The 25,896-nt window shown below is 37.7% G+C and overlaps 1 protein-coding gene across 1 annotated transcript in view; it reads left to right on the top strand.

The window, feature by feature from the left end:
• pard6b (par-6 partitioning defective 6 homolog beta (C. elegans)) overlaps nt 1–25,896 on the top strand; it is a 142,917-nt gene that overhangs the window by 33,056 nt on the left and 83,965 nt on the right. The window contains exon 2 of the mRNA XM_039735234.1: nt 22,139–22,361. Coding sequence (XP_039591168.1) covers nt 22,139–22,361 — 223 coding nt within the window. The remainder of the gene's footprint in view (nt 1–22,138; nt 22,362–25,896) is intronic.

Raw genomic sequence — 25,896 nt, 5'->3', positions numbered from 1 at the left:
GAGTGTCTACTCGCAGGCACCCGTCACTCACAATGATCGGCGCATACACTGAGACAACAGACAAGGCACCTACTGTAGAGATGGCCTTAATCTGAGTCTCATAATTGGCTAGTTGAAAGAAGTGATATCGAATACGATCAGAAGGAGCTGATCCACCACAGCAACAGCTGCTCCCCAAGTATGACCGCCATCAGAATGCCCATACCAGTAAAAGGTGTATCCACCTACAGAGATCTGGCCAGTCTGAGCACCTCAGAGAGTGCCGCCACTGAAATGTGGAGTTTACAAAGCTCCTCTGACTGCAAAGAAAGATGATAATGATGCCAGAGAGACAAGACATTCCACGCATCTACCTGGATGGGCTGCCTCAAATTGGGACCAGAGTGCTGCTGTGCAGTGAGTGACGCACTACAACAGTTCCGATCCCCAAGAGGCTTGACCCCATTAGCTTTCCGATGGTTTTTGACTCTTCTGGGGGCGAGGCTCCTTGAGGGTTTTTCCTCATCCCCTTCCTAATGTGAGCTGCCTTCCTATGGGGCAGCTGCAGCAGAGCTACTCTCACAGAGAGCAGAAAGGAGTCCTGTCTATGGTCTCAGAGCTATGTGAAGTTTTTAATGGTGGCAGGATTGCCAGTCTTGCCTCCAACCCCTATGATTTCTCTGCAAGCTGAAGAACTGTTTGCAGGGCTGGGTGCAGTTTAACATCATACCCAGGAAATAGTGACTTTTTTTTTTTGTTGAATTTTAAATTTATAAAATCAAAATGAAACAAATAAAAAAATCAATATGTGAAATAAACTGAGACGGCACCCCTCATCTCCTGTAATGGGGGGACCATGCATAAAAAGTGTAATTTTTACATTTTCTGACCATAATCTATGTAGATACCCTACAGTTAAAGCCTCCAATGTGCACTTCAATCACATCAAAATTCTGTGATTTGTAATTTTAAACTGTGGAGCAGAAGGGTAACTCAATAAGGAATGTGTCATTGTCTGAACCATTATGGAGGGTACTGTATACTGTTCAGATATCTTCATTTTCATCAATCCCCACTGAAATGTTACATCAGCATATTCAAAAGAATTCATTTTCATTGTTTGAAAACGCAGGTGTAGTGCAGACAAAAAACAAAAACTGACAAATTTTTGCATTTTTAAATGAAAACAGTATTGTGGATGAGGCCTAATAGTATAAGAATACATGGCAAGATTAAGAATAGGAGTTGATAACATTGAAGGAAGAAAGAAAGCAGGTCAGATTAGAGATCTATGTATTTGCATAAATTTCCCTGTAACATCATGTGGGCAAAAATGACGGGGATGAGTCCCATTAAACGTCGTAGCTCATGAGGTGGTAAGCTATAACCTAGGAACAAATTTAAACTGTGTAAATTGTTGGCTTGGGTTTCTTGATTAAACTTTATTTTTGAAAGTGGTTTCTCAGAAAAGAGAAGAGGATAACCTGAGATCCTGAGACCACTGAGAAATCAGGGGTAGAAGCTTATTAGGAAACCTTTAAATAAAAAACTGGGACATGATTTGTGACAGGAGAAAAGAAACTAACAAGACATGATAGACAGAGATTTAAGTGAGACACCGTAGGCTCTCGACACTGTGCTAACTGTAAAAGATCGCTGAAAGGATCTAAGCAGAGACACTAATGCTTGTGAATCATGTCTTCTTGATATCTTGTTCTCACTTGATGTTTTATTCATTTTTATTCTTGAATTAAAGCACACTTGTTTCATTATACCTTTTGTGGAAGTGTTTATATTGTATGTATGTATGTATGTATTGTGCCTCCTCCAGACCGCGAGGGGGCGTCCGTCCTGGTTATGTTGGGGGCCTCGGGTACAGGGCTTGGAAATTTGGAAACCTGCCAAATTTCAGCCTTCTACCTACACGGGAAGTTGGAGAATTAGTGATGAGTGAGTCAGTCAGTCGGTCAGTCAGTGAGGGCTTTGCCTTTTATTAGTGTATGTACACATACAAGGCTGAAATTTGGCAGGTTCATTCCTTACAGCTTCCTTACAAAAGTTGGGCAGGTTTCATTTCGAAATTCTACGCATAATGGTCATAACTAGAAGCTATTTTTCTCCATTTACTGTAATGGAGTTGAGCTCGAAAGCCGTGGGGGGCGGAGTTTCATGTGACATCATCACGCCTCTCATGTAATCACGCATTACGTAGAAAACCAGGAAGAGCTACAAAAAGCGCTGAAGAAAACATGCATTATATAATTAAGAAGGCAGCGAAACAATTAGAAGCGAGCGAGTGACATATAAAACCATATTCAGTGGCTCCATGAACTGACGCAGTGCGCAGACAAAAAGCAACAGTTCCAAAGAGTGCTGAACAAAAACCGAATTACACTGCTACGCTCAAATAGACAAACCACACGCCGTGGCGCAATAGTAGAGGCTTCGCCTCTAGCGCTGACTTCCGAGGGTTCGATTCCCGAGAGGGGATGCACTAAGTATGTACGCGCGCTTCTCGATTCATTTTAGCCTCGCATCCCCTTGGTTTGAGACGTATGAAAAAATATGCGGTTAACACAGAAAGACAGATCACCAATTGAAGCTTTATGAATAATGGATACTTTATTCGGATCAATGATTGTTTTGGTAAAGCCATACTCAGTGTATTCATTAGATGAACAGTAAAAAAGTAAGAGCGAGGGGAGGGTAACTTATTGAGGCACGCGGGCTCGATGTACTGTAGTGCGCGTCAACTCAATCTGAATTGCGTGATCACATTCGAAAAAATATTTCTTTTCAAGTTCTATTTAGTCCATATGTGTCAAACTCAAGGCCCACGGGCCACATCCGGCCCGGCGTAATTATATCCAGCCCGAGATCATTTTATATACTGTATTATTGTTATTAATGGCCCGGGATATGAAGCGCTGGTAACACAATAAACTACAGATCCCATAATGCAGCGCTTCAGCTGCCTTGCCGAACACTTACTGCGTTAATCAAGTCTAGCTTATGATGCTGCAAGTTATTGCGAAGCTAGCCCACACGATGCCGAAGAGAAAAGGTGATTCTGAACATAGAGCCTTTAAAAACCGATGGGAGGCTGAGTATATGTTTACTGACATTGCCGGTAAACCCGTGTGTCTCATTTGTGGAGCTAATGTGGCTGTAATTACAGAATTTAATCTAAGACGGCACTATGAGACAAAACATCAAGATAACCTGAAAGACCTGAATGCAATGCACAAGATACAGAAAGCAGAAGAGTTAAAGAAGAATCTGACACTTCAGCAGACGTTTTTACCCGTGCAAAATCACAAAGTGATTTCAAGTGAAGCTACTTTTATGGGAGACACAAATGCACCAGTGCAACTTGCCCCACTTTCCCTGTTGCCAAGTAATGTGGAACCAAATCGGCACAACGGTGTTGCCAAATATGCACTTTGCTGATAAACTGAGCGCACTGCACACTGAGTTCGCATGGCGCTTTGGTGACTTTGAAGAACAAAAAAAGAATTTTGAGTTGTTTCGCAACCCATTTGCCGTCGATGTGGAAACTGCACCTGTGCAGATTCAGATGGAGGTGATTGAGCTGCAGTGTAATGGCACACTGAAAGCAAAGTATGATACTGCACGGCCCGCACAGTTTATTCACTCCATTCTCTCACAAATGCTCCAGCTCCGTCTACATGCAGCTCGAACCTTGTGCATGTTTGGTAGCACATATCTGTGTGAGAAGCTCTTCTCAGTCATGAAGACTAACAAAACAGCACACAGGAGTCGCCTCACTGATGAGCACCTGCAGTCCATCCTGAGAATCTCCACAACACAGAACCTCACACCAAACATAAACGAACTTGTTGCCAAAAAAAGATGCCACGCGTCCAAATCTGATAAAATGACATAAGAGCAAAGACAACTGAATGATTTGATTTGTTATTGCTGAAAAGAACAAATTTTATTTATATTTCCAGGTTTTGTTATGCACCATGTTCATATTTGAATTTGTATAATTTTGACAGGATATATTTTTATGGACAGCAAAATATTATAAGTTATTTTAAGGTTTGAGTTGATTTATTCCGGAATAATATTCTGTTGACTAAATAAAAATTCCTTCTATTTAAAATTTAAATAGAACTTGAACAGATACGATAGTTCGTAATATCCAGGCAGACTTGCACATAAGAGCGGGAGTCATCCGTTTTAACAAACAGCGTATTTCACTGATACGAAATAGCCTGCCCATTTAATTATTTAGGAATGGATAAATAAATTAAGATTTTGTAAAAATAATGTTTTTCATTTTTCTTCCTTCATGGATTCTGGCACCCCCAGCAACAGTTGCTCGCACCCCAAAGACTGTATACAGTGGTGTGAAAAACTATTTGCCCCCTTCCTGATTTCTTATTCTTTTGCATGTTTGTCACACAAAATGTTTCTGATCATCAAACACATTTAACCATTAGTCAAATAAAACACAAGTAAACACAAAATGCAGTTTTTAAATGATGGTTTTTATTATTTAGGGAGAAAAAATCCAAACCTACATGGCCCTGTGTGAAAAAGTAATTGCCCCCTGAACCTAATAACTGGTTGGGCCACCCTTAGCAGCAATAACTGCAATCAAGCATTTGCGATAACTTGCAATAAGTCTTTTACAGTGCTCTGGAGGAATTTTGGCCCACTCATCTTTGCAGAATTGTTGTAATTTAGCTTTATTTGAGGGTTTTCTAGCATGAACCGCCTTTTTAAGGTCATGCCATAGCATCTCAATTGGATTCAGGTCAGGACTTTGACTAGGACACTCCAAAGTCTTCATTTGTTTTTCTTCAGCCATTCAGAGGTGGATTTGCTGGTGTGTTTTGGGTCATTGTCCTGTTGCAGCACCCAAGATCGCTTCAGCTTGAGTTGACGAACAGATGGCCGGACATTCTCCTTCAGGATTTTTTGGTAGACAGTAGAATTCATGGTTCCAACTATCACAGCAAGCCTTCCAAGTCCTGAAGCAGCAAAACAACCCCAGACCATCACACTACCACCACCATATTTTACTGTTGGTAGGATGTTCTTTTTCTGAAATGCTGTGTTCCTTTTACGCCAGATGTAACGGGACATTTGCCTTCCAAAAAGTTCAACTTTTGTCTCATCAGTCCACAAGGTATTTTCCCAAAAGTCTTGGCAATCATTGAGATGTTTCTTAGCAAAATTGAGACGAGCCCTAATGTTCTTTTTGCTTAACACTAGAATTACCAGAGCCTACGAAAAAACTCGTAATTCCGTCCCACCTTAAACTGCTTCTTAAATCCCTTCACACCTCTCCGCCAGCGCCCTTTGTCTTCTAAATGTGCTGATAAAGAGCAGCCGGCTATTCCATCCCCCACCAATTTAGAACGTGCACGAACTTCTCTCAGCTCATGCCTTGATTGAGTATCTGGGAGTGAAGTGGAGTTTTAGAGTGAAATAATAGATCGTTGTTTGGAACACACGCATTTCATGTCTGTTCCGTTTCTACAGTAATCTGTGTCAACACATTGTTAAAACAGAAACTTTTTTATATTCTAGTAGTAGATGACAAAATGTAGGCATAAACTATATAATGTATGAAGCCTGAAGTCCAAATAGCAAAGAAACATTTTCACAAGAATAACACAATTGCACTTTTATTCAAACATATAACTGCAGAAACAAAAAGCCGCCTTAACATGTGACATTGACACCAGTCTACTGTAACTGACTCGTGGTTCAATAGATCAGCCCCGCTTGGGAATCAAGGGTCACGGGTTCGATCCTGCCCCTCCGTTTTGAGAAGTAAACTGCTCTTAGTCTTACTGTTTTAGAATAAAAGCATACATTTGATTTCAGTCTGTAACAGCCGGTGCAATTTATGATCTTTGTAAAGGTTAGCTTTTTTTTTATTCACTTTTCACTCTCTCAGTGCGCTCAGAATCAATCCATACAACCCCATCTGACACGGCTGTTTTCACTAAAGACGCGCTTATAGCTCTGCAGTGTACCACGATGCATACTAACGCTACCCGGTTCTGACACACAAACGCTGGCGAAGCTGCCTTCTTCGTATCTCACCGTCACTTGCTTTTCTTTTATTCAGTTTTATTGAGTGTTCCTGCCAGTCCCCGCATGTTGCTGTATGCTTTTCTTTTGTACCCAGGACATGCAGAGGAAAGAATGGTAAAGACCAGTAACTTCGGGCGCTATATGCAATCATCAGACACTCCCCATCTGCCCGTGTCGCTCAAACACAGGAACATATATTGGTGTAAAAGTATAACAAAAGTGCACTTTTATTCAAGTGCACTTTTTCCATCGCCTTTTCCTGTAAGAAGCAGTGTACACACTTCTCTATGCTGTGGTTTCTATTACACACCTGAAAGAAAGAGACAATACATGTGAAAATATCCAGCATACAGCAACATGCGGGACTGGCAGGAACACTCAATAAAACTGAATAAAAAGAAAATCAAGTGACGGTGAGATACGAAGAAGGCAGCTTCGCCAGCGCCTGTGTGTCAGAACCGGTGGGGGCGTTAGTATGCATCGTGGTACAGCAAGAGCTATAGCGCCTGTATTCTGTTTCTTTTGTACCCAGGGCACGCAGAGGAGAGAATAGTAAAGAGCAGTAAGTTCGCGCTATATGCAATCATCAGACACTCCCCATCTGCCCGTTGTTTTGTTATACTTTTCAATACTTTTATACTGCTCAAACGGGCATGCTCAAAAATACACGTAATGCCACGAAAAGTGCACGCAGACACTTCATTTCGCAAACAAAACAAGTGCACTTTTATTCAAAACTACCTGTATAACCAAGAAAAAGAAAGCAAGTTACAGTAGGCGATTGATACGACATCTTGCATGGTGCAATGCTAAGAAGTGCAGATTTTCATTCCGTGCTATATAAAATCATCACATTCAAATATTAACAGTTCCCACACACCCAAGGACCGTCCTTCCTACATTTACGACCGTGTACTTGTTGCGTACACACCTCTCTGTGCTATGGTTTCTATTACACTGAATGAGCACCTGACACTGTACTTTCTTCCCTGGGGGAAGGTCCCGCATCAGAGAATTTCCAGTTCCTGCATAAATTCACACCCGATCTGACGCTGTTCGCTTTCAAATAATATTGCATTAGTGCGATTATATTTTCACATATATTGTCTCTTTCTTTCAGGTGTGTAATAGAAACCACAGCATAGAGAGAAGTGTGTACACTGCTTCTTACAGGAAAAGGCGATGGAAAAAGTGCACTTGAATAAAAGTGCACTTTTGTTATACTTTTACACCAATATATGTTCCTGTGTTTGAACGACACGGGCAGATGGGGAGTGTCTGATGATTGAATATAGCCGGTTACTGGTCTTTACCATTCTTTCCTCTGCATGTCCTGGAGTACAAAAGAAAAGCATACAGCAACATGCGGGACTGGCAGGAACACTCAATAAAACTGAATAAAAAGAAAAGCAAGTGACGGTGAGATACGAAGAAGGCAGCTTCGCCAGCGCTTGTGTGTCAGAACCGGGGGGCGTTAGTATGCATCGTGGTACACTGCAGAGCTATAGCGTCTTTAGTGAAAACAGCCGTGTCAGATGGGGTTGTATGGATTGATTCTGAACGCGACTGAGAGAGTGAAAAGTGAATAAAAAAAAAAGCTAACCTTTACAAAGATCATAAATTGCACCGGCTGTTACAGACTGAAATCAAATGTATGCTTTTATTCTAAAACAGTAAGACTAAGAGCAGTTTACTTCTCAAAAGGAGGGGCAGGATCGAACCCGTGACCCTTGATTCCAAGCGGGGCTGATCTATTGAACCACGGAGTCAGTTACAGTAAACTGGTGTCAATGTCGCATGTTAAGGCGGCTTTTTGTTTCTGCAGTTATATGTTTGAATAAAAGTGCAATTGTGTTATTCTTGTGAAAATGTTTCTTTGCTATTTGGACTTCAGGCTTCATACATTATATAGTTTATGCCTACATTTTGTCATCTACTACTAGAATATAAAAAGTTTCTGTTTTAACAATGTGTTGACACAGATTACTGTAGAAACGAACAGACATGAAATGCGTGTGTTCCAAACAACGATCTATTATTTCCACTCTAAAACTCCACTTCACTCCCAGATACTCAATCAAGGCATGAGCTGAGAGAAGTTCGTGCACGCTCTAAATTGGTGGGGATGGAATAGCCGGCTGCTCCTAGCTTCTCTTTATCAGCACATTTAGAGACAAAGGACGCTGGCGGAGAGGTGTGAAGGGATTTAAGAAGCAGTTTAAGGTGGGACGGAATTACGAGTTTTTTCAGTAGGCTCTGGTAATTCTAGTGTTAAATTTCTTGATTGAAACAGGTATGGCAGTAATCAGGCCTGGGGGTGGCTGACGGAAATTGAACTCAGGTGTGATACACCACAGTTAGGTTATTTTTTTAACAAGGGGGCAATTACTTTTTCACACAGGGCCATGTAGGTTTGTATAAATAATAAAAACCATCATTTTAGAAACTGCATTTTGTGTTTACTTTTGTTATATTTGACTAATGGTTAAATGTGTTTGATGATCAGAAACATTTTGTGTGACAAACATGCAAAAGAATAAGAAATCGGGAAGGGGGCAAATAGTTTTTCACACCACTGCTCCCGCAGATCCCCCGTGACCCTGTATTTGGATTAAGCGGGTTGAAAAATGGATGGATGGATGGATATATATATATATGTATATGTGTGTATATATATGTACTGTATGTATGTATGTATGTATATATATATATGTGTATATATATATATATATATATGTATTATGTATGTATGTATGTATATGTATAATATATACACTGTGTGCACAATTATTAGGCAAGTTGTATTTTTGAGGATTAATTTTAATATGGAACAAACACAGTGCTATCAGTCAATCCAAAATGTTAATAAACCTGAAACCTGAATGTTTCACAACGGAAATGTGAGTGTGAACATCATCAGGGGAATACATATGTTCGCACAATTATTAGGCAACTATTAGTGTGCAGATTTATTATGCAACTAAAGGAAAAATGAAAATTTTCCCATCTCACTTGTTTATTTTCATCTGTTATAGTGAGAATAATAAACAAACACCTCAAAATTTACAAATAAACATCTCTGACATTTCAAAAAAATAATTCAATCAATCAATGACCAATATAGCCACCCTTCTTTCCAATAACAGTCATAAGCCTTTCCATTCATGGAGTCTGTCAGTTTCTTGATCTGTTGACGATCAGCTTTTGTGGAGCAGTGACTACAGCCTCCCAGACACTCTTCAGAGAGGTGTATTGTTTTTCTCCCTCGTAAATCTAGCGTTTAAGAAGTGCCCACAAGTTCTCGATAGGGTTTAGGTCAGATGAGGAAGGGGGGCCATGTCATTATTCCTTCATCTTAAAGGCCTTTACTGGCTGGCCACGCAGTGAGAACCGATGCAAGTGATGGAGCATTAGCCTGCATAAAATCATGGTCTTTTTCCTGTATCACTGTTTGAAGAAAGTGTCTTGAAAAACTGGCAGTAGGTTTGGGAGTTGATTTTGAGTTCATCTTCAATGCAAAAGGTCCAACTAGCTCATCTTTAAAAATACCAGCTCATACCAGTACCCCACCTCCACGTTGGAGTGGAGCTTTGTGCCCATTACTGATCCACAGGTCCATCCATCTGGTCCATCAAGAGTCACTCTCATCTCATCGGTCCATAAAACCTTTGAAAAAAATCTGTCTTCAGATATTTCTTGGCCCAGTTTTGACGTTTCAACTTATGTTTCTTGTTCAGTGGTGGTTGGGTTTCAGCCCTCCTTACCTTGGCCATGTCTTTGAGCACTGAACACCTTGTACTTCTGGGCACTCCAGGTAGGTTGCAGCTCTGGAATATGAAAGTACTGGAGGATAATGGGTTCCTGGTAGCTTCACGTTTGATTCTTCTCAAATCTTTGGCAGCTAATTTGCGTCTTTTGTTCTCAACACGTTTCTTGCGACCCTGTTGACTATTTGCAACAAAATGTTTGATGGTTCTGTGATCACACACCAATATCTTAGCAATTCCAAAAGTGCTGCATCCCTCTGAAAGACTTTTTACAATTTTTGACTTTTCAGAGTCAGTTAAATCTCTTTTTTGGCCCATTTTGCCTGAGGAAAACTAGCTGCCTAATAATTCTGCACACCTTAATATAGGGTATTGATCTCCTTAGGCCACACCTCCCTCATTACACAAATACACATCACCTGGCGTGCTTAAATCCAATAAGCATTCAAGTTAATACAGCTTGGAGTTGGAATATACGCATTAAAAATGATGATATGGTCAAAATACTCACTTGCCTAATTGTGCACACAGTGTATATATATATGTATGTATATATGTATATGTGTATATATATGTGTATATATATATGTGATATATATACTAATAAAAGGCAAAGCCCTCACTCACTCACTGACTCACTCACTGACTCATCACTAATTCTCCAACTTCCCGTGTGGGTGGAAGGCTGAAATTTGGCAGGTTCATTCCTTACAGCTTCCTTACAAAAAGTTGGGCAGGTTTTATATCGAAATTCTACGCGTAATGGTCATAACTGGAAGCAGTTTTTCTCCATTTAATGTAATGGAGATGAGCTTCAACGCCGTGGGGGCGGAGTTTCGTGTGACATCATCACGCCTCCCACGTAATCACGCAGTACATAGAAAACCAGGAAGACCTCAAAAAAGCGCTCAAGAAAACATGCATTATATAATTGAGAAGGCAGCGAAACAATAAGAAGCGAGCGAGTGACATATACAACCATATTCATGAGTTCTGCTACTTTGGAAACAAAGCACGATGTAAACCTACACTTTAAATTAAGTTCATAGACAGGCTGCCGCTGGCGTTTGTAATTTAGTGCCTGCCCATATAAGGCAGTCCGTCAGCGGCAATCCAATAGCAAACTGCCACGGGTAAATATTCACTGGTGAAGGACTGTGCTTATGGAGAGGAAGATGAGATGGTCAGGGTGGTGTTTGACACAAACTCAGCTTAAACTGCGAGAGAAAGTTTTAAGTGCCAGGACTAAGGTAACATTAAATAAAGCTATGGACATAGTACGAGATGGCACCAGCACAGCTGGGAACCTTCGATGCAAGTACACCGAGTGGCTCACGTGAACTGACGCAGTGCACAGATAAAAAGCAACGGTTCCAAAGAGCGCTGAACAAAAACCGAATTACACAATTGAAAAGGCAGCAAAAAATATGAAGCGTCTGATAAGCATATTCATAAATGCAGCTACTATGGAAACAAAGCACACGGTGGAAAAAGTCAATGTCCCGCTAAAGGAAGACAGTGTAAAAAAAACCCGTGCATGCAGTGTGTCAGGTCTCAGATAAAGAAGAAGACGAGCTGTTTATTGATGCAGTAAGAAACGAATCGATGAATGAAACCTGTCATCTTTACAACGATTGACAAACACGGAATGTAACTTGAACACAACACATCCTACAAATACGAACCTGATTGAAAGAAATAATAATAATCAAATCCTTGATGACAGCAACACTCAGTAACACTCACAAAACAAATACTGTATATTGACAGTCATGTTGCGTTATTTTTAAAATGTTCCCTTTTCTTTTTCTACCTTTTTTAACACACTACTTCTCCGCTGCGATACGCTCCGCTCTACATACTCGAATAATGGATACTTTATTCGCCATCAATGATTGTTTTGGTAAAGCCATACTCAGTGTATTCATTAGATGAACGGTAAAAAAGTAAGAGCGAGGAGAGGATGACTCATTGAGGCATGCAGGCTGTAGTCTGGCGTCAACTCTATCTGAATTGCGAATCACATTTGAAAAATATATCTTTTCAAGTTCTATTTAGTCCATATGTGTCAAACTCAAGGGCCGGGCCACATCCGACCCGTGTAATTATATCCGCCCGAGATCATTTTATATACTGTATTATTGTTATTAAAGCCCGGGTATATGAAGCGCTGGTAACACAATAAACTACAGATCCCATAATGCAGCGCTTCAGCTGCCTTGCCGAACACTTACCGCTTACTAGAGTTATTGCGCACTGAGTTTGCACAGCGCTTTGGTGACTTTGAAGAACAAAAAAAGTCCGTCTACATGCGGCTCGAACCTTGTGCATGTTTGGTAGCACATATCTGTGTGAGAAGCACTTCTCAGTGATAAAGAATAACAAAACAGCACACAGGAGTCGCCTCACTGATAAGCACCTGCAATCCATCCTGAGAGTCTCCACAACACAGAACCTCACACCAAACAGAAACGACCTTGTGGCCAAAAAAAGATGCCAAGCGTCCAGCTCTAAAATGACATATGAGCAAAGACAACTGAATGATTTGATTTGTTATTGCACGTAAGAGCGTGAGTCATCCGTTTTAACAAACAGCGTATTGCACTGATACTGAAATAGCTGTGTGTGTATATATGTAGATATGTATGTATATGTATATATATGTTTATATATGTGTGTGTGTGTATGTATGTATGTATATATATATATATGTATTTGTGTGTATATATGTGTGTGTATGTATGTATATGTGTGTATATATGTAGATATATATGTATGTATATATGTGTATATGTATAGATATGTATATTTACACACACACAAATAAACATATATATATATATATAAATATATATATATATATATATATATATATATATATATATATATATATATATATATATATATATATATATATATATATATATGACAACAACATCTATCACTAATATGACATAGTATATGACAATCAGGTTACTATATAAATGTTTCTTTTATTGCTCTTAATTTACCATATTCTTTCTGCTGCAAAGTATATTTGCTAGTATATAATATATATAATACTAGTAGAATACCGCGCTCTCAAGGGCGGAGAAGTAGTGTGTAGTAAAGAAGGTACTAAAAAGAAAAGGAGAAATTTTAAAAATTACGTAATATGATTGTTAATGTAATATCTATGTCATTGATATGAGTGTTGTTCTCATCTCTATATATATATATATATATATATATATATATATATCTATATATATATATATATATATCTATATATATATATATATATATATATATATATATATATATATCTATATATATATATATATATATATATCTATATATATATCTATATCAATATATATATCTATATCTATATCTATATCTATATCTATATATATATATATATATATCTATCTATCTATAGATATCTATATATCTATCTATCTATAGATATCTATATATCTATCTATAGATATCTATATATCTATCTATCTATAGATATCTATATCTATATATATATATACCGCTTTGGCAGCCGGAGAATTAGTGTATTAAAGAAGGTATGAAAAGAAAAGGAAACATTTTAAAAATAATATAACATGATTGTCAAAGTAAATTGTTTTGTGTATCTCAGCGCAGCATCACAAAGTTTTTTCATCTAGCTGCATCAGAAAATGTACCACAACGCCTGACATGCCTCCTTTTTAGTGTTTTCTCACAGCTTGATTGCTGTCATATATATATATATATATATATATATATATATATATATATATATATATATATATATATATATATATATATATATATCATACATACATACATATACACATACATATACATATACTTGTGTGTGTATAGCTTTTATATATGTGTGTGTATAGCTTTGGTCACTGAGTGCAAGGGAGAAATAATAAAATATAGTCTAAGTTATTAAACAGTAAAACATTAACGTTTTAAGAAGTACAGGTACATTGAGCACTACTGGAGTGGTTATGGTAAACTACATTTTTAAAGACTGCAAACAACAACAGGTAAGTAACTAACAGCAGCTAAAATATATATGGATCATCTCTCGGTAGTAGATCCCTTTTGAAAGGCGCTTACACATCGGCTGTGGTATAGAAATGACATTTCTATGTGAACGCTTCAAATTTGTGCCTCTGGTAATGTGCCTTACCGGCATTTAAAGAAAATTAGTTTTGTGTCCTCTGCAGTGTTAAGCGAGAAAGGCTTTAGTTTGGAACAAAAGGAAAAAAGTTGTAAAGAAAGGAAAGTTGCCTTTTTCTTTTATATAGTATAGAGAGATGTGTTCGCTGACGTTATGATCGCCTTTTGACGACAGTCGCTGTGGGTCTTGTGTAGACTGGTGAGACGCTCTCGCCATTAATCGGGCTGTGATGGCACTGTCAGTCCTCTACTCGTGTGCGTGTCTTCATAATCCGGGGTGAGAACCTCATAATCGTGATACGCAAAAAGAAAGTGTGAATCGCCTTTAATATTATTTTGCCGTGGTGTAGAAAAGGGGTCCCGTGTTTGCACTTGTCTGGGCTATAGCGCAGGGGGAGGATGAAAAAAATTAAAGTGCTCACTTTGACTTAAGGCAGAAGCGCAGTCAGCGCCTCAAAGGTGGCGGCACAGCTATGCACGCCAGCTGGCTGCCTCACTTTTGCAGGCAGGAGACCCCAGTTTTGCAGACACGCTCATGATATCAAAAGTCTCAGCTTTTGGAGGTCATTCATATATTATATGATATATATGTGTGTGTGTGTATATATATATATATATATATATATATATATATATATATATATATATATATATATATATATATATATATATATATATATCAAAATACCCGCCTCGCAGCTGAGAAGTAGTGTGTTAAAAAGTAATGAAAAGAAAAGGAAACATTTTAATAATAACGTAATATGATTGACATTGTCATGAGTGTTGCTGTCATATATATGCCTGCCTAAATAAGTCACCCTCGCTTTGCTCTTACTTTATTTACTGCTCATTTAATCAACGGCTAGTGGCGGAAAAATTATAAAATGGAAGGAGGATGTATTTTACCAAAACAATTATTGATGGCGAATCGATTATTCATAAAGCTTGAATTGGTGATGTTTTTCTGTGTTAACCTCATATTTTTTCATACTTCTCAAACTAAGGTGGTGCGAGGGTAAAATGAATCGGGAATGCTGATCAAAGTAATCGTGTAACCAGGAAATCATGCATTGACAAAAGCTCCCCTGTGCTTGTAATGCAAAGTGTGATTAAAATGCATTATTTTTAAGCGCTATGGAGCACATGCATCGAAGCTTCTCAGCTGTGCTTGTGCTAAGAAAAGGAAAGATTTTAAAATAACGTAACACGATTGTCAATGTAACCTTTGTAAGTAGTGCCTGGAGGATTCAGTGTGAGAAACTCTATAGAGACAGCGTGTGTATTAACTTGTGGATTTTTCTGTGAGTATTTGGTGGCAGTCTGACCAAGTTGCTTCGGAAGACGGCGTTAGCTGCAGAGCTCAGCTCAGAGCCAAATGAGATGAATGGGAGGGGAGATGATGACGTGACTCCCCCACCCGCCTTAACTGTCAATCCACCACAAACACAGTCTCTCGGAATTTGCATAAGCACACCCCTACACCTACAATTTTAACTTAGTTACAAAGTGATCAAAACTCTCGCTTATATCCCGTCCTCTCATTAAACTTGTATCCCGCATTACCTGTGGGCATGTGAAACGCCAGCGGTAGCCTGTCTATGAACTTAATTTAAAGTTTAGGTTTACACCTTGCTTTCTTTCCGAGGTAGCAGCAGTCATGAATATGTTAGTATATGTCACTCGCTCGCTTCTTATTGTTTCGCTGCCTTCTCAATTATATAATGCATGTTTTCTTAAGGGCTTTTTGTGGTCTTCCTGGTTTTCTACGCGACTGCGCTGGACAGTCAGTTCACGTGATTACGTGAGAGGCGGATGATGTCACACTAAACTCCGCCCCCACGCCATTGCCAGCTCAACTCCATTACAGTTAATGAGAAAAATACCTCCAGTTATGACCATTAGGCGTAGAATTTCGAAATGAAACCTGCCCAACTTTTGTAAGTAAGCTGTAAGGAATGAGCCTGCCAAATTTCAGCCTTCTACCTACATGGGAAGTTGGAGAATTAGTGATGAGTGAGTGAGTGAGTGAGGGCTTTGCCTTTTATTAGTATAGATATATGTGTATATATGTATATATGTGTGCATATATATATATGTATGTATGTATGTATGTGTATATGTATGTATGTATGTATGTATATGATTTGTATATATATGTTTATATATATATATATATGTGTGTGTCTGTGTGTAGATAGATAGATATATATATATATATATATATATATATATATATATATATATATATATATATATATATATATATGCCAGCAACACTCATGATAATGACAAAACAATTACATTAACAATCATGTTAAGTTATTTTTAAAATATTTCCTTTTCTTTTTCATAACTTCTTTAACACACTACTCTCATGGAGCATTGGTATTCTGCTAGTATATATATATATATATATATATATATATATATATATATATATATATATATATATATATATATATATATATATATATATATATATATATATATATATATATAATGTGTGTATATATATATATATGTGTATGTATGTATGTATGTACAAATCGGATTACAAAAATGTTGGGACACTAAACATATTGTGAATAAAAACTGAATGCAATGATGTGGAGATGGCAAATGTCAATATATATAATTTGTAATAGAACGTAGATGACAGATCAAACGTTTAATCCGATTAAATGTATCATTTTAAAGGAAAAATATGTTGATTCAAAAATTTCACGGTGTCAACAAATCCCAAAAAAGTTGGGACAAGTAGCAATAAGAGGCTGGAAAAAGTCAATTTGAGCATAACGAAGAGCTGGAAGACCAATAAACACTAATTAGGCCAATTGGCAACATTGGGTTTAAAAAGAGCTTCTCAGAGTGGCAGTGTCTCTCAGAAGCCAAGATGGGTAGAGGATCACCAATTCCCACAATGTTGCAGAAAGATAGTGGAGCAATATCAGAAAGGTGTTACCCAGCGAAAAATTGCAAAGACTTTGCATCTATCATCATCAACTGTGCATAACATCATCTGAAGATTCAGAGAATCTGGAACAATCTCTGTGCGTAAGGGTCAAGGCCGTAAAACCATACTGGATGCCCGTGATCTCCGGCCCTTAAACGACACTGCACCACAAACAGGAATGCTACTGTAAAGGAAATCACAGAATGGGCTCAGGAATACTTCCAGAAACCATTGTCAGTGAACACAGTCCACCGTGCCATCCGCCGTTGCCAGCTGAAACTCTACAGTGCAAAGAAGAAGCCATTTCTAAGCAAGATCCACAAGCTCAGGCGTTGTCACTGGGCCAGGGATCATTTAAAATGGAGTGTGGCAAAATGGAAGACTGTTCTGTGGTCAGACGAGTCACGATTCAAAGTTCTTTTCGGAAATCTGGGACGCCATGTCATCCGGACCAAAGAGGACAACGACATCCCAAGTTGTTATCAACGCTCAGTTCAGAAGCCTGCATCTCTGATGGTATTGAGTTGCATGAGTGTGTGTGGCATGGGCAGCTTGCATGTCTGGAAAGGCACCATCAATGCAGAAAAATATATTCAGGTTCTAGAACAACATATGCTCCCATCCAGACATCATCTCTTTCAGGGAAGACCCTGCATTTTTCAATAAGATAATGCCAGACCACATTCTGCACCAATTACAACATCAGGGCTGCGTAGGAGAAGGATCCGGTTCCTGAAATGGCCAGTCTGCAGTCCAGATCTTTCACCTATAGAGAACATTTGGCGCATCATAAAGAGGAAGGTGCGACAAAGAAGGCCCAAGACGATTGAACAGTTAGAGGCCTGTATTAGACAAGAATGGGAGAGCATTCCTATTTCTAAACTTGAGAAACTGGTCTCCTCGGTCACCAGACTGTTGAGTGTTGTAAGAAGATGGGGAGATGCCACACAGTGGTGAAAATGGCCTTGTCCCAACTTTTTTGGGATTTGTTGACACCATGAAATTCTGAATCAACATATTTTTCCCTTAAAATGATACATTTTCTCAGTTTAAACTTTTGTTCCGTGATTTATGTTCTATTCTGAATAAAATATTAGAAGTTGGCACCTCCACATCATTGAATTCAGTTTTTATTCACGATTTGTATAGTGTCCCACGTGACCTTGTAGTTAGGATATAGCGAGTTGGATGATGGATGGATGAATAAAGTAAATACTTTGGACGGCATTCAAATCTGGCTTTGTACTTGTCACACACAATTTTGTGATGCTGGGGGTGGGGTTCAAAGCTTGGAGTGGTATGCAAATATATAGGCAGGGTTAGGATTTCAGACCTGCCTATGTAACATTACCTGTATTTGCATTGTTAGATGTGGGCAACTCAGGGTTTACTGCCCCATCCAAATTCTGTTTGCCACTCTATCTACCAAAGTACTAATTCATTTTCCTTCTGAAATCAACTCACAAAATGCTGCCTTATCTCCAAAGTTTTAAGTTATTGTGTATTTTATGATGAGTTTCTTTCTGTTGTCTTCTGTTTAAATGAACTATTAATGAGTCTTTACATTTCACTTTGTGGGCTTTGAACCTGGGTAATACCCAGGTAATTTAAAAAAAATAAAGAGTGTACTGTACAATGACGAATGTGTGTTGGTTTTTACTTGACAGCACAAGTCCTGAAATAAGTATCTGTGTGTGGCTTGCTTTATTCTTTCAGTTCTGTTCATATATCTAATCCACTAAGTATTTTACATTTGTGTCACTTGTTTGTACAAGTTATTCTTGTGAATTAATTTTGCAAAAAATAATAAATAAATAACTTAGAAAGTCTTGGGAAATGACTATTGGGCATGCACACATTTTGATGACAATGCTGAAAACGATAATACTGTGCAGCCCTATTGCTCACACACATTTCTTGGCCAGCTATCTTGGCCCTGAGAGGACAAGGGATCGCGTCTCAAAACTGCTTTACTGCCTGAATATTGGCAGAGATCTGGAACAGTTCCATAAGTTTTGTCCCGACTGTTGGGTTGTCTCTGCACACAGACCCTCTAGGGCTTCCCTTTCATTGATGCCTTTTTTAGATGTCCCTTTTGATAGAGTTGTCTTGGACATTGTTGCTTTATTTCTCCAGAGTAAGAAGGATTATCAGTATATATTATGCAACAAGACATTCTGGAGTGGTGCCTTTGTGGAAAGCTAACTCGCAGGCTGATGCAAAGTCTCTGTTTAAGGCTTTTACTCATATTGGCATTCTGCACAAAATTTTAACTATTTTACGCTCTTTACTTCCAGATTAATGAATCTGCAATTTGAGAGACTTGCAATTAAAAAAAAAAAAATAAAAAATTGAGCACTACTGTTTACCAACCTCAGACAAATGGCCTGACCGAACAGTTTAATAAGATTTCAAAACAGATGATTAGGCATGTGACTCATGATAACCCCACATCATGGGACACTTTGTTTGCCTTTCTTATTTTTCTTGTTTGTGAATCTTCAGAAGCTTCTACTAGCTTAAGTCCATTTCAGATACTTAGTGGGCAACCATGAGGAAGAATGAAGATGGAATCTGTTTTGATTTGGGAAAATGGTTCAAGGGATTAAAACATAAGTAGGCAAAAATCAGAGAGAAGAGGTCCGATACTTCAATAAAATTTACTTATTCAATTATAACATATAAATACATATGAATGGGTTATAGAAATAAATATATATGCTTAAAGAGACAAACTTATGCTTACAATAACATACATACATACAGTAACATACATCAAAAGACCCAGAGCCATCATCCTAGACCAGTAGACTGAGGGAGCCCGCATGTCAGTCTTGTCAGAGGATCAACCCCGTGTGCCTTTTATCAGATACCGGGCGGTGTGCGCCTCTTCCCCACGGTTGAGCATCCAAAGAAACTGAGGGTGGAACCTTCCCTTATATACTAATTAGGTGTCCTTGCCCAAAAGTGGCCTACGTGGAAGCAGTGTATGCAGAAGTGATTAGTTTTAGCCTACTCCCTCCTTCCATGGGACATGGCACTATTTTTTCTTCTACTCGGCCTTGAGACTAGTGCCTGATACCAGAAGACCCAGTAATATGCTTACATGTGAAAAAGCCTCTCGAAGTGAAAAACAACTCCTTACATAGCCTTGGCTGTATCTTTAGAACATTCCCGGCTGTTTCTCCCAAAACATTAGTAATGCAGCTGGGTTTCACAGCTGAAGCTCTACCAACGCCCATCTGCTCTCCTGATTTCCCTCCCTCTCTTTATTTCACCTTTGCTTTTTACAGAGAAAAATCCTTCCATTACAGGATCCATGAAGAAATTTGTCATCACACTGTAGACGTAGAAATATAATTATGATTGCCCTTTTTAAATTCACAGAATTTGCTTTTTCAATCAAGTACTTGTTTTGGTCCTGTCTGACCCACATACAGTGGAACCTTGGGTCACGACCATAATTCATTCCAAAACTCTGGTCGCAACCCAATTTGGTCGTGACCCAAACTAATTTCCCCCATAGGATTGTATGTAAATACAATTAACTCGTTCCAGACCGTACGAACTGTATGTAAATATATATTTTTTAAAATATTTTTAAGTACAAAAATAGTTAATTATGCCATAGAATGCACAGTGTAATAGTAAACTAAATTTGAAAACATTGAATAACACTGAGCACCTTCAACAACAGAGAAACTAACATTGCAAGAGTTCACGCTACACACTTACGAACCGCTCGCTGTAAACACTTTTTTTAAATGAGTTTTAAGCACAGGGGAAAAAAATTAAAATTTGAAAAATCCTTAATTTTATACAAAAACTAACCATCAACAACCAACTAACCTTGCATGCACACACATCTGACCGAGAACAATGTACAGGGAGAGACTGAACATGTGGGGAAATCATCGTTGCGTACGAACCGGAAGGGAAACTGGCTTATTCGTCGCCCAAGTGTGTGGTCATGAACGGATGCAAAAGTTTGGCAAACTTTTTGGTCGTAACCCGATTTGTACTTGTTCCAAGATTTTCGTGACCCAAGGTTCCACTGTATTTAGCGCCTGATGGAGAAGTAAATGCTAGAGGACCACTGAAAGAATGGGGAGATAAATTCAACAATTGTTTTAGCCACTGCTTTTTCTAATTTATATTAATGATGGAGATTATGGTGTAGTTACAAACCTATGAAATTAGCAAATGATGCTCAAACCGAATCGACAGGAGATACTGAGGAAGCAGCAAAAATCAAAAAAACTAGGACAGTCTCCAGGACTCAGCAAATGCTTGGAAAATGCAATTTAATGTAGAAAAGTGCAATAAGTGGGCAAAAGGAACATTAATTATGAATACAAGATGGGAGACACTGTCCTACAGGAAGCAACCCCCGAAAAGGATTTGGGAGTTTACATTAACACAGTGTTTTATCTTCCAAGCAATGTGCAGAAGCAATTAAAAAGGCTAATTTTAAAATGTTAGGGTATACAATAAAATGTTGAATATAAGTCAAAAGGATATTAAGTTTAGACTATACCATGCACTAGTGAAACTGCATGTGGAGTATTGTGTGCTGTTCTTGTGGCCACACTACAAAAAACATATAGCAGCACTTGAAGCTTTGCAGAGGAGAACAGCCAGGTTTTTCCTTGGACTTAAGGACATATTCTACCCTGACAGACTCTAACAGTTAACCTGTTTAGTCTCAAGCAGAGGAAACTTTGCAGGGACCTAATCCAGGTCTTCAAAATTCTCAAAGGCATAGATAAAGTTGATCCAGCAGAATTCTTTGACTAAATGGTGAATCACATACATGATACCAGTGGAAATTAAGGGGAATTGAATTTAGGACTGAAACCAGGTCACACTTCTTTACTCAGAGTTATAGGAATCTGAAACAAAATATCAAGTCATGTAGTGGAAAGAGAAACCTTGAAAATCTTTTAGAAGTATCCTGATATATTGGGACAGTTTTAGCTATTAGCTAAACAAACAAGCTTGATGGGCTCAGTGATCACCTCTTCTTTGTCATATTTCTTATGTTCTAATTGTTTTCAGTTCAATTTAAATGAGAAAATTATTTTCATTGTTATAAAGATTCTCTTTTTTTGCTGACCAAATAAAAAATGTTTTTTAAACTCTTCTCTGTACATATTCATACTTCTTATATGTGCTTCCTTTTCTCTGGTTATAGTTTGGTGCAGAGTTTCGAAGATTTTCACTGGAGAGAACAAAACCTGGAAAATTTGAAGAGTTTTATGGTTTACTACAGCATGTACACAGAATTCCTAATGTCGATGTTTTGGTAGGATACACTGATGTTCATGGGGACCTGTTACCAATAAACAACGATGAAAATTACCACAAAGCAATTTCAATAGCCAACCCTCTTTTAAGGATACTGATACAAAAGAAAGGTGAGGCATGTATTTTCTGTGTATTATGGAGCAGCAAAACGTTATTTTAAATGGTTTGCATAAAATAAGGACTAAATCTGAACAAATGCAATTCCTATAAAGCCTTGACTAAGACTTTATTTTTTCCTTTACTCAGCAGTATTGTAAACTTGCTATGAGTTTTACTTTTTTTTAAATTTTTTTATTTTTTTTGTTCATTGTTCTACTTTTCTCCTACCATAAAACCTGTATATATTCAGATGCACTGCTGGGAAACAAACAGTTGTGCATTTATCTGTAATTTTGTTTATTTTCACACTTTTTTAGCTTGTTTACATATTTGTAAAATACTCAAATCATCATAAACATTGAATTGTCTTACTTTAACACTGTCTAGACCCCTTTTACTTTGGCACCCCAAACACTAACATGCTCCATTGTTTGCTGCAGAGCTAAGTGTGGTTAACACATTTTAGAATGCATCATTTGTGTAACTTCTAGAAGTTTAAAAAGGGAATTTTTGGAAAATTGAGACTTCTTCAATGGAAAAGACTGTATGTGCAAAGTAAATATCACATCCAATAGGATATACAGTGTCTATAAAAAAATATTTACCTTCGAGGTTTTCACATCTTCTCATTGTACAGAATTGAATCACAGTGAATTTAATGTGATGTTTTGACATTGATCAACAGAAAAATATTTTGTTAATGTCAATGTGAAAGTAGATCTCTGTAAACTGGTTCAAGTTAATTACAAATATACAATAAATTATTTTGTGTTCTTTAAGTATTTATCCTTCTTAGTATGACACGCATATCATCACTGCTAACTGACAGTTAGTTAAAAGCCACATAATTAGTTAAATTGAGACAGTCTGTCTAGTCAAGGTGTTTCAATTGCTTGTAGTATAAATGCACCTTACCTGAAAGGTCCCCCTTGAGGTGAGTCAGTAACAAGACCTGATTAACACAATGAAGACAAAAGCACGCTCCAGATACCGTATATACTCATGGATAAGTTCTCCTGTGGATAGGTCAGGACTTGATTTTTACAGTACAGTATAATTTGTGGTATTTTGTAATGTCGGTCGTATTAATTGATTGTGGAAAGTTCATGCTATTGATACAAGGGATTATGATATGCCAACGCCCACCTGAGAGAGTAATCATGGCACACACTGCCTTTTTTTCTATGTGGGTGCGGCACACACGCTCACGCCTACATGACCACATGGTGATACCCAAACTATTCCAAAGCAACGTTTGCAATGATTTGTGTTTTTTGTATCTCACACCCTCATACACTTTTTTTATTGTAAGAGCAATCCCTTATCTACGATGGAGCGTTTGATCAGAAGAGAATATGAAGGTGATTTTAAATTAAAAGTTGTTGAAATAGCAAAAGAAATTGGTAACTGCACTGCTGCAACAAAATTCGATGTTTCTGAGAAACTGATGCAAGATTGAAGGAGGCAAGAAGTTGTTTAAAAAAAAAAAAAGTGTTTCATTTTTTAACTCTCATTTAATTCTGAATCTGATTTTATGATCAGTTTTTCAGGTTTCAAGGCCCAACTTATATGTGAGTATATACGGTAATTCTATGAAAAGGTGATTGAAAAGCACAAGTCTGGGGATGGACACAAGAAAATATATTAATCATTGAATACCATTAGGAGTCCAGTTAAATCAAACATTAAGAAATTAAAAAAGTATGGCACAGCTCTAAATCTGCCTAGAGCAGGCTGGCCACAGGCTGTGACTGTGCAAGAAGATGACTAGTATGGGAGGCCACCAAAATACCTATGGTAACTCTGAAGGAGTGGCAAGCTGCAGTGGAGAAAATTGACCAGACTGAACATACAAAATCTGATGCCCATGTGCTTCACTAGTTGAGTTTTATTGGGCGGTGGCAAAGGGAAACATTGGGATGGCATCATCATCATGGTGATGCTGCTTTGCATCTGGTCTTGGATGGCTTGAAGGTGAAATAAATGCAGTAAAATATCAGAAAATCATTTTGTAAGAAAACAACTATGTGTATAAAAACACATAGACACGTGATGCACTGTGAATACTTACACACATATATATATATATATATATATATATATATATATATATATATAAATATAAATATATATATATATATAAATATAAATATATAAATAAATAAATATATATATATATATATATATATATATATATATATATATATATATGTGTGTGTGTATATATATATGTGTGTGTGTATATATATGTGTATATGTATATATATATATATATACATATGTGTGTGTATATGTATATATATATATATATTGTGTATTCTGAGAAGCTTCGATGCATGTGCTCCATAACGCGTTAAAAAAATCACAAATTTAATCACACTTTGCAATACAAGCAAAGCGGAACTTCTGTCAATGCATGATTTCCTGGTACACCGATTACATTGATCAGCGCTTCCCCATTCATTTTACCCTCGCACCCCCTTGGTTTGAGAAGAAGTATGAAAAAATATGAGGTTAACACATAAAAACAGATCACAAATTGAAGCTTTATGAATAATCGATTCGCCATCAATAATTGTTTTGGTAAAGCCATACTCAGTGTAATCCTCCTTCCATTTTATAATTTTTCCACCACTAGCCATGATTAAATGAACGGTAAAAAAGTAAGAGCGAAGCGAGGGTGACTTATTCAGGCAGGCAGGCACAGCTCAATAGCTCAAATTTGGATATAAGTAGGTTCTATTTAGTCAGCCAGAAATATCTTTTGTTAGGAATGGAAGTTGAATTTAGTCTTTAAATTTCTATGGTAAAGAAAAAGTTATGCAATGATGACTAAATTTAACTATATAAAGTCAAAACTTTTATATATAAAGTAATTCCCAAATATATAAAGTCAAACCTTGATTATATAAAGTCAAAACTTGTTTCTGAATAATAAAGTCAAAACTTGAATATATAAAGTCAGCGCTCGAATATATAAAGTCAAAACCTGAGTATATAAAGACGGCGTTGGAATATTTCTGAATATACAGGGTGGCCTGCGAAAAAGTAGCGCGCCGATTGACTACCATCATCACTAAAGCTGTTTAGACGTAGTGCAAACGTGTGAGTACAAGCTGAGCGACATGTATTCCATTCCACAAAGAATCATTTTCAGCACTTTCTGTAAAGAGTGAGTAAAGATTTTTGCATTTCAAGTTTCTTTCTTTATGGAAGGGCGCCTTTTTTCGCCAGGGAGGCTGTTTCCGATGGGAGTGTTAGCTCCTTGGAAAATATGTTCTTTTATATTGCGGTGTTTTAATAAACCTTTATTTAAATAATTATAAATTATAACGGCGATATCCCTCTTTTTCAGAAGTATAGGCGACAAAGTCACAGAAAAGACAGAATATACTTAGCTTGTTTAATGCGGCTTACGTTGCTGTACAGACAGGGAAGACCAGCCAGTTTAATCTTTCACCGAAGAGGTCTTTTTAGTTTAGGCGGGCTACTTTTTTGTGGGCCACCCTGTATAAAGTCAGCGCTGGAATATATAAAGTCAGCGCT

This window comes from Polypterus senegalus, chromosome 14 (assembly GCF_016835505.1).
Source record: "Polypterus senegalus isolate Bchr_013 chromosome 14, ASM1683550v1, whole genome shotgun sequence".
Classification (NCBI taxonomy): domain Eukaryota; kingdom Metazoa; phylum Chordata; class Cladistia; order Polypteriformes; family Polypteridae; genus Polypterus; species Polypterus senegalus.
The sequence above is the reverse complement of the archived record's forward strand: the minus strand, read 5'-3'. Positions and strand labels throughout refer to the sequence as shown.